The 10,884-nt window shown below is 39.5% G+C and overlaps 1 protein-coding gene across 1 annotated transcript; it reads right to left on the bottom strand.

Moving 5' to 3' along the window:
- Positions 1–207: 207 nt before the first annotated feature.
- Positions 208–9,033, bottom strand: LOC131630045 (heat shock cognate 70 kDa protein-like). Its single transcript, XM_058900839.1, has 4 exons — positions 8,814–9,033; positions 7,212–8,415; positions 6,369–6,664; positions 208–386 (listed from the first exon to the last, which is right to left on the bottom strand). Exons 1-4 carry the CDS (start codon positions 9,031–9,033, stop codon positions 208–210), a joined length of 1,899 nt encoding a protein of 632 aa, XP_058756822.1.
- Between the last annotated feature and the right edge of the window lie 1,851 nt (positions 9,034–10,884).

The raw sequence follows: 10,884 nt of genomic DNA, 5'->3' as shown, positions 1-10,884 counted from the left end.
ATTAAAACTAGAATACTAGTTATGTCATAGATTTTTGCTTGTTTGAATCACAACAAGTCTACTAACTTAAACAATAACAAGATTAAAAAGAAATAAGTACCAAATATGTCATATTCAATCAAATCTGTCATGTGAGAAATAGAACAAAAGGCTCGGACATTATACATGATGAAGCAAATCAAATAACAAAAATTATCATTAGGAATCCTAATCACTTTCCTCGTCTGAGTAACCTTTGTTGATCTTGTTCATAGCAGATTCAAAAACGCTCTCAAGTTCCTTCAGAAGGTCTACAAACACAGACGTATCTTCCTCGTGGTTGCCATCAATCAAAGTTTTTCCCTTAATCATTGCAGAATTGATCTTCACTTTGTCAACAGGTGTTATGCAGCCCAATAGGCCCAAGAGAGTTAAGAAAGTGCCTTTTTATTTTAAAGACTATTGTTATTAATTTGCTGTTATTTTCGTTTGGGCCCATAGCCCAATTCTAGGATCCTCTTTGGTTCCCAACCCTAGCTATATATTTGTATCTCCTCTTTCATTTGAGTTTATGAAAAAAGTATGAAGTTGTTTATTGTCCATTTCTTTTAATGCCTATTTGATCTGAGTTTTATAGTCTAGCTAGTTCTTATCATTGGTGCTTTCATCTTCATTACTCTACCCTCCCATGGCTCCCCCAAAACCCCCAAATCTGTCCTCTAAAGAAATTTTAGAAGAAGCCATTCAACTCACTTCCCAACAGATTACTAATGCTATGCAAGAAACTAATGACCAGATTGATGATCGTTTTGCACAGATTTCTTCAGATCTGGCCCAACAAGTTGGACAGATCCGGACTCAACTTGAGAACGAGAAGTCCGTGGAGGACTCCCGCTACGAGGCGCTTATGGCTGCACTTGGCAAGATTTCGCTGCAGCAGGAGAAACAGCCACAACAGACCGCTGCTGCTACAGGACTCTCGGGAGCTAGTTCTTCCGGTAAGTCTCCCCATCAATCTTCCATCTCTTTTGGATCCACCCCTTTTTCCCACATTTTGAATTCTGCCACTACCCCTCTTAGACAATCAATTTACATGACTCAACCCATTCCTCAACCCTCTATTCCTACCCATTCTGCCACTACCCCTCTTAGACAATCAACTTACATGACTCAACCCATTCCTCAACCCTCTATTCCTACCCAGCAATGCTTCTTTTCTGCCCCTCCCCCACCACCACCACTTTTCCCTACTTACCCACAATTTATCCCAACAATTCCTACATTTTTACCTAACCAGAATTTTCAAACCCCATTCTCCCCTCCAAACCCTTACTCACAGCAAACCCATATCCCCACCCTACCACCACTCAGAACACCCAAACTTGAACTTCCCCCTTTTGATGGATCCAACCCACTAGAGTGGTTATTTCAAGCAGAACAGTTTTTTAGTTTCTACAATTATCCGACAGAAAATCGTTTGTCGCTTATTTCATTTTATATGAAAGGTGATGCTCTTGGTTGGTTTAAGTGGATGCATCATAGTCATTTGCTTACTGATTGGGTCTCTTTTACACGGGCTTTAGAGCTACGTTTTGGCCCGTCAACTTATGAAAATCATCAGGCTGAATTATTTAAGTTAAGACAAGATGGCACAGTTGTGGAATACCAAACCAAGTTTGAACAGCTAGGCAATCAGGTTGTGGGATTGCCACAAGAAGCCATTCTGAATTGCTTTATTTCTGGTCTACATGCTGACATACGAAATGAGATGGCAGTCCACAAACCTACCAACATATCACAAGCTATTGGCTTAGCTAAACTGATTGAAGCTAAACTAAAGGACTCTAAGCCCAAATTCACGAAACCCTATGCCAACACATACAGCAAGCCCATATACACTAATTCTTTGAGTCAGCCACAAAAAGTCGTTCCCAACCCTTCCACCCCACTAAACACGGTTTCTAAACCCCCTTCCACCAGTCAACCCTCCCGCTTACCCATTAGAAAATTTTCACAAGCCCAGATTCAAGAAAGAAGAGCCCAAGGGTTATGTTTTAATTGCGACGAGAAATTCATACCCGGTCACAAGTGTGCAGCAGCAAGGTTTCTTATTCTTATGTGTGAGGATGATTTTGTGGATCACGAAATTTTACATGACACAATTCAAGCGGAGGATCCACAACCAGACCCAGCGGACACATATTTTCAATTATCCACTCAAGCTCTAACGGGCCAATTTTCTCCACAAACACTTAAATTCAAAGGCTTGATTGGAGGTCTATCAGTTATGGTCCTAGTTGACACAGGGAGCACTCACAACATACTTCAGCCTCGAATAGCCCAACACCTCAATCTTGCTACCACACCAATTCCCCAATTCTCCGTTATGGTCGGTAATGGCTCTCACCTTCAATGTGAAGGAATTTGTCCCAATGTCAAACTGATACTCCAAGAAAAACAATTTAAACTACCTTTCTACCTTCTACCCATTGAGGGGGCTGATGTTGTCCTAGGGATGGCTTGGCTAAGGACACTTGGAACCATCCAAGCTGATTTTTCTATTCCTTCAATTACATTCAACCATAACAACTCACAAATGACCTTACAAGGAGACTCTACTTCCCTTCCCCAACCCACTTCTTTCCACCAATTGAAACAATTAATCCATCAACACTCAATTAGTTCTTTCCATCTCATGATACTACACTCCACTCCATACCCAACCCTCCCTCGGAACCTGAACCCTTACACAATTTACCTAAAGATACTAACCCACATCTTTCCAAACTTCTGCATAATTACCCTTCAGTTTTTCAGCCACTCAATACCCTTCCGCCTCCTCATTCCCACGACCACCACATTAACCTTTTGCCCAACACTAACCCTATCAATGTGAAGCCTTATCGATACCCTCATTCCCAAAAGACAGCCATGACAACCATTATTGAGGAAATGTTAAAAGAAGGCCTAATCATACCCAGCCATAGCCCTTTCTCATCCCCGGTGTTACTTGTTAAAAAAAAAGATGGGACGTGGCGCTTTTGTGTTGACTACCGCGCATTGAATGCAGTCACAATTAAAGATCGTTTCCCCATACCCACAATAGATGAACTACTTGATGAACTCGGTTCTGCAAAAGTTTTTACCAAGTTAGATCTACGCTCAGGCTATCATCAGATCCGAATGGCATCAGAAGATACACATAAAACAGCTTTTCGTACTTTCGACGGACACTACGAATTCTTAGTTATGCCCTTTGGCTTGACTAACGCCCCATCTACATTCCAATCAGCTATGAATGACCTTTTGAGACCATATTTATGAAAATTTGTTTTAGTCTTTTTTGATGACATACTGATTTATAGTTCCAATTTTACTGAACTTTTAGATCATTTGCAGGTGATTTTTGAATTACTTAAGGCTAACAGTTATGTGGTGAAACTATCTAAATGTGTATTTGCAGTTCCTACAGTTCACTACCTAGGACATGTGATTTCCAAGGGCACAGTGGCACCAGGCGCAGAAAAGATTAAGGCTATTTTAGATTGGCCTCAGCCACGTTCACTCACGGCACTCAGAGGGTTTTTGGGCCTTACCGGATTTTATCGTCGCTTTGTAAGAAAATACGCCTCTCTCGCCGCTCCTCTCACCGATCTTTTGCGTTCCACTAGATTTGTTTGGAGTACAGAGGCCTCCAAAGCCTTTACAGAATTACAACATCATATGACCGACATGCCGGTTTTGACACTACCAGATTTTACAAAAAAATTCATTGTTGAGACCGACGCTTCAGGAGTAGCCATAGGTGCTGTGTTGTCCCAAGAAGGCCATCCCATTGCCTTTTTCAGTAAAAATATGTGTCCTCGGATGCAGGCTTCCTCCGTTTATGTCCGTGAAATGTTCGCTGTAACAGAAGCAATAAAGAAGTGGCGTCAATACTTAATTGGGCAGGAATTTCATATATATACAGACCAGAAGAGCTTAAGAAATTTGTTGTTACAGAAGATCCAAACTCCAGAACAGCAAAAGTGGGCAGCAAAATTACAGGGTTTTAACTTCGAAATTTTTTACAAACCTGGGAAGTCAAATGTGGTCGCTGATGCTCTTAGTAGGAAATATTCTGCAGAGGAACCGTTGTTGTTTTCCTTGTCTTCAGCAATACCGGATCTCCTATCCAGATTGCGCTCTTTCTACACTACAGATACAGCAGGAAAACAGTTACTTTCGAAGTTACAAACAGATGACACAGAACAGTCGCTATTCAAGGAATCAAATGGTTTGTTACTCTATAAGGATAAGTTGTACATACCAGACATAGATCAACTGCGAGCACAAGTCCTAAAAGAATTTCATGCAACCCCGATAGCTGGACACTCAGGCGTTAAAGCCACTCTTGCGCGTGTTTCTGCCTCTTTCTCTTGGCCAGGCATTTACAAAGAAGTTAAACACATGGTTAAATTCTGTGATATATGTCAACATAACAAATATTTAACACAGAAAAAGAAAGGTTTACTTCAGCCCTTACCAATTCCAGAAAAGGTTTGGGATGATATCTCAATGGATTTCATCACACATCTGCCGAATTCGTTTGGTCATACATGTATTTGGGTCATTTGCGATCGCCTTTCCAAAACTGCTCACTTCATTGCTCTTCCATCTCAGTTCACAGCTAAAGACATTGCAAATCGTTTCATAGTGGACATTGCTCGCCTTCACGGAGCCCCCAGATCTATTGTCTCCGACAGAGATCCCTTGTTTCTCAGCAACTTCTGGAAAGAATTTCACAAAACACAGGGAACAACTTTAAAATACAACACTGCTTACCACCCGGAAACGGATGGTCAAACCGAAGTTTTGAATAGATCTGTCGAAACGTACCTTAGGTGTTTTACGAGCACACACCCCCGTCAATGGTTTAAGTACCTTCATCTTGCGGAGTATTGGTACAACACCTCGTTTCATTCCGCCATCAAAACCACTCCTTTCCGCGCTTTGTACGGTCGTGACCCTCCCTCAATCTCAGATTACTTGTCTGGATCTGCCCAGGAACCTTCAGTGGACACCATGTTGCAACAACATCAGGAGATCTTAAAGACATTAAAATCACATCTTCAGAAAAGTCGCATTCAAATGGAGAAACAAGTGAACTTAAAAAGAAGTGACGTTACCTTTCAACCTCATGACCTTGTCCTTCTCAAACTTCAACCATATCGTCAACAAACAGTTCAGAAGCGGACATCTCAAAAATTAGCCCAACGTTTTTTCGGCCCCTTCTCCATCATTAAACGTGTCGGAAATGTTTCATACATGTTGGATCTTCCGTCTTCGTCACGTATACACCCCGTTGTTCACGTCTCCCTCCTCCGTCCTTATTTTGGAGACAGCCCAGAGAAGGATTTCCACCCAATACCGCCTAACACACGTTTGCCGTTAGATCCAGGTGCATCAACATCCACCGAAACCTGCAAAACGCATATGAATGAATCAGTACAAGAAACCGTAACTGAAGCTGTTACAAATGGCGGAACGTTGCCTGATATCTTACCTTCGTCTCTGACTCCATCTCAAGCGCTAAGATCCGATCCAGCGAAGATGAGCGGAGCGCAGGAACTTTCATTGCATAATGCGAGCGATTCGGTTGATGGAGAGCAAACTAGAACTGAGAGAGTTTCTGAAGACCAAGAGAAAGAGAAAATGAATGACTTTGGAACGCAGCATGTAGACTTAAGTGTTTCACTTCAAGGGTTTAAGTCTGAACACTCCACCCCACGTGACTATGTGTACTATCCACATCTCAACGGATCTCTCATTAAAGCTTCTGCACCGTTAGATGTTAATCCAATGGTGGACACGCTTTCCCAGGCCCAGCTGTCTTCCACGCCCCAGCTGTCTGCACAGTTCCAAGATAATTTTAACACGCCAAGGACCCACTTTCCGCGTTTTGGTTTTCCCACGCGTGAGGGCACACTGCCCAACAAAATCCTTCCAGATTTTTCCCTCCTACCAGCTGCCAGCGGATTTCAAAATCCCTCCCTTGCAAAATCTGTTCCGAGTGGGCCTCCACCATGTTTCCAAAGCCCAAAGCCACCCAAATCCTTGAACCTTGAGGACAAGGTTCTCCAAGAGGATGAGAGTATTATTATGCAGCCCAAGAGAGTTAAAGTGCCTTTTTATTTTAAAGACTATTGTTATTAATTTGCTGTTATTTTCGTTTGGGCCCATAGCCCAATTCTAGGATCCTCTTTGGTTCCCAACCCTAGCTATATATTTGTATCTCCTCTTTCATTTGAGTTTATGAAAAAAAGTATGAAGTTGTTTATTGTCCATTTCTTTTAATGCCTATTTGATCTGAGTTTTATAGTCTAGCTAGTTCTTATCAACAGGGTTGAGCTTGGAACTTACACAATCATCCTTCATTACTTTCCTCACGGTGTAGAGATAATCGTCCAAAGCATTTATTGATTTAGCTTTCTTTTTGAACTTCATGTCTTGAGCCTTGAAAAATTCAGCCTCTTGAATCATTCTCTGAATTTCTTCCCTTGACAGTCTTCCATTTTCATTGGTTATTGTAATATCTTTCTTATTACCACTTGTTTGTTCCTCTGCAGAGACATTTAATATACCATCACCATCTATAGCAAAGTGTACTTTGATAAAAATATGGCCTTCAGGAGTAGGGGTGGAAGTAGGCCAGGCCGATAATAGGGGCCTACAGGCTAGCCTATATAGGCTCAGGCCAGGCCATACATTATTTTTAAATAGTAAAGGCCTAGGCTTTTTTATAAGCCTATTTAGTTAAAAAGGCTAGGCCTCAGGCCCTAAAAAAAGCCTTTTAAGCCTATCAGGCCGGCCTATTTAAATAAATATTAATACTATTTTTATTATCATTATATTATGTTTTGTGCTTTGAATTAAAATACATTAAATAAAACTTGGTTATGTTGAAGAACTTGTGAAAATAAGATGAAAACACATTATGAACATTTTTCTCATAAGTTCTTTTAGTTAGTTAGTCTATTTAAATATTATTTTAATTGCTTATTTACATATGTCTAAAAAAAATAGGCTTTTATGTAGGCTAACAGGCTAACCAGGCCTTCGAAAAGGCCAAGCTCAGGCCTAAAAATTAAGCCTACGACAGGCTACAGGCCAGACTTAGGCTTCAGTTTTTTTGACAGGCCAGGCTTAGGCTTGGCAAAGCCTAGCTCGGCCTAGCCTATTTCCACCCCTATTCAGGAGCAGGAGGAATTGAGAGTCTAAAGAAACCCAGTAAATTGTTCTCACTGGCTATCATTCTCTCACCTTCATAAACATTAATAGAGACTCCAGTTTGGTTATCTTTACAGGTAACATACCATTCAGTTTTCTTGACAGGAATGGAAGTGTTCCGTGAAATCAAGATATCCATGATATCTTGTTGTACTTTAGTACCAAGGGACAAAGGTATAACATCTTGCAGTGTCAAGTTTGGAACAGTCTTGATGCCTCCACCCAACAAAGCAGCTTGGACAGCAGCACCATAAGCAACAGCCTCGTCAGGGTTGATACTCTTGCATAATTCTTTCCCCTTGAAAAAGTCCTGCAATAGTTTCTTCACTCTGGGAATCCTAGAAGAGCCGCCAACAAGGACAACGTCATCTACACTACTCTTGTTGATCTTAGCATCAGTAAGACAACTCTCAACAGTCTTCATACATTTTTCAAAGAGATCATTATTGAGTTGCTCAAACTTTGCCCGAGTGAGTAAGGAATGGAAGTCAATACCCTCATTTAAGGCATCTATGTCAATTGTTGCATCAGTATCGTATGAAAGTGTCCTTTTTGCCCTCTCGTACGCAGTTCTCAATCTCCTCAAGGCTTTTGAGTTCCCACTAATGTCAACTTTGTTCTTCCTCTTAAACTCCTTCACAAAGTGATTCACCATTCGATTATCAAAGTCCTCTCCTCCGAGGTGAGTGTCACCGGCAGTCGCCTTGCCTTCAAAGGAATTATTCTTAATAGTAAGGAGAGACACATCAAAAGTGCCACCACCAAGATCAAAGATGAAAATAGTTCTCTCTTCAGCAAAATTAGCTCTCTTTTGAAGTCCATATGCAAGAGCCGCTGCAGTTGGCTCATTGATTATCCGCATCACATTAAGACCAGCAATATCACCCGCATCTTTGGTGGCTCTTCGCTGCGAATCATTAAAATAAGCAGGTACCGTAATCACTGCATTTTTAACCGGTGATTCCAAAAAAGCTTCCGCAATCTCTCTCATGTGTGTGAGAATCATGGCTGATATTTCCTCAGCAACAAGGTGTTTTTCCTTACCCTTGTAGCTCACAAGGATCATTGGCTTGTCGTTATTCCCGGCAATGACTTTAAAGGGCCACAATATAATATCATTTTGAACGACAGAATCGCTATATTTCCTTCCGATCAACCGCTTTGCATCTGAAAATTTAAATCGATGATATTTGTTGTCTAATGTAATCAAAACACAGAAAAAATAACAATAATAAAATTATATGAAAAAGAATTTAGTGCCTAAAATATTTTAAGCATTAACCTCGATAATATCACGTTTTTATGTCACTATATTATGTACACACTCATAGGGACTTTTAGAAACTAAGTCACACATATTAAGAAAATGATATAAATATAAGAGATAATTGAACTTTTTAAAAAATACTAGTATATATCGTAAATTGGTGTATTTACATTCACCTATAGGAATGGATGTGATGTAAGTTAAATAAACCTAGTACGGAACTTAAAAAGAATGTTTAAAATATATTTGACCCTAACTAAAAATTTAACAATGGTGAAGAAACAGAAAGAAGAGTTACCAAAGACAGTGTTGGTTGGGTTGGAAGAAGCTTGATTTTTAGCAGCATCACCGATCAATCTTTGAGAATGAGTGAAAGCAACACAAGAAGGAGTGGTTTTGTTTCCTTGATCATTGTGTATGATTTCCACTCGATCGTTAAGCTCCTGCCACACTCCAACACACGAGTAAGTAGTGCCAAGGTCAATTCCGATAGCAACTCCCTCATATTTCTTGGCCATTCTTTCTACCTAGTGAATGAAGTTAAAGCATGATTTTAAATTGCGGTCCGCAACCGCATCGGACCGCAATTGCGGTGTGATTTTAAAATCTCGCCTCCGGATGTATTTGGAACCTTATCGGACAATTTTCATCATGTTTTTTTTAAGTATTTTCATCAAAAATCAATATATTAGATTTCTAAAACTCAATTTACTTTTTATATAATGAAAAAACATAAAATTAAGTGTTTTTCAATATAATATTTCAAACACTTCCTTTAAAAAATTCACGCTGCAACGGCCGCAAAGCGCATCGCAACAGACGCAATAACCGCAATCGCAACATCCGCAACCGCAACCGCATCCGCAGCCGCAACCGCAATTTAAAACCATGAGTTAAAGGACTTGTAGAAAAGATTTAAGTACAAAATTAGGAAGTGAATTGTCTTTTATATAGGTGGAATATGAAAAGCATATAAGCTGAATGTGTACATGAATCTTTTATATATGTAGAATATGAAAAGTATATAAGCTAAATGTGTACATGCATCTTGATTTCCTAATATGAATTTATATCGGTGCACGTAAATAGAGTCTCTTTGTTTTTTATTTGGACGGAATAGAGTCTCTTGGTTGTCCGTTCACATTGTGTATGGAAATCGGGTAGAACTTACGGTTACTCTCCATTTATTGTCTCAGAGTCATCAACTCATCATAGAACTTGCTGTTAATGTTGGCATCACTTGAGAGATGAATCCCGCTCCCCCTGTGGCTGCATGATTTGATTATCCTGCCATTTTTCAATCTCATTCACACTTACGATATTGAAAAGTTTCATAAACGAAGAACTTAGGACAGACATATGTATGAATAAAAGAAAAATTTTCACACAAAGATCTCATCAGATGTGCCAATTTGTTTATTGCTAATTTTAGTAAACAAAAATAAGTTTGATTTAACGTAAGGGATTAACTCGAAAATATCTGAGGACGAATTGTGCAAAAGTCATTAGTTTGAAACACATTTGACAATGAATGTCAAAATGGAAAATGAAAAATAATTGCAGTAAAAGAAATAAGAAACAATGAAAATTAAAGGAAACTGAATTTATAAATGGGACGCAAGTTTCTGTGGGAATTAATTGTTCTGTCAAATATACTTATTTTCGGTTGGAGATTAATAATCAATAGATTGTCTACCAAAGATCAACTCCGAAAAAGGGGAATTCTGTCGGATTTGAGTGTTTTGCAGTGTGTTTTTTGTGTCTGAGAGGAAGAATCCACTGAGCACCTATTCGGCCTATGCACAGTTTCGATCAGAATTTGGGAGAAAGTAAAAAGATGGTTAGGTGACATTGATGAGATGTCTTTGGCGGACTTTACTCGTTTCTTTTTCTTCAATGAGAAGGTAAACGGGAAGATGAAGAGGATAATAATCGTCGTTGTTTGGTTAGCAACAGCTTGGACTCATTGGTTGATGCGTAATAATGCTATAATCTTTAAAGAAGAGCTTTTCAATTTCGACGAATGTATGTCGGCCATTGTCTTTAGATCTTGGACATGGTTAAACTCCTTTTATAATCTTGATGTTTGTTGTAATTTCTACATTTGGAACATAAAACCTCTCCTTTGTTTTAGGATGTAGGAGTTCCCGCTTTGTATCTTAGGGTGGAGTATCCCTTATACTCCATTTTATTGAATTTTCCTATTAAAAGAAAATATGGGAATCAAATGCATACATTGTTTTCAATCCCCCGTTTCTCGCTAATACTTGAATACTTAGAGTATACAAAATTTGTGTAAAAATGCGGACCTCTAAACCTACAAACCTGAATTGCTTATACACTAGTTATAATACAACCGTCATGTAGAT

This window comes from Vicia villosa, unplaced genomic scaffold, assembly GCF_029867415.1.
Source record: "Vicia villosa cultivar HV-30 ecotype Madison, WI unplaced genomic scaffold, Vvil1.0 ctg.000637F_1_1, whole genome shotgun sequence".
Taxonomy (NCBI): Eukaryota; Viridiplantae; Streptophyta; class Magnoliopsida; order Fabales; family Fabaceae; genus Vicia; species Vicia villosa.
Note: the sequence above shows the minus strand (reverse complement) of the source record. Positions and strands in the feature narration are given on the sequence as shown.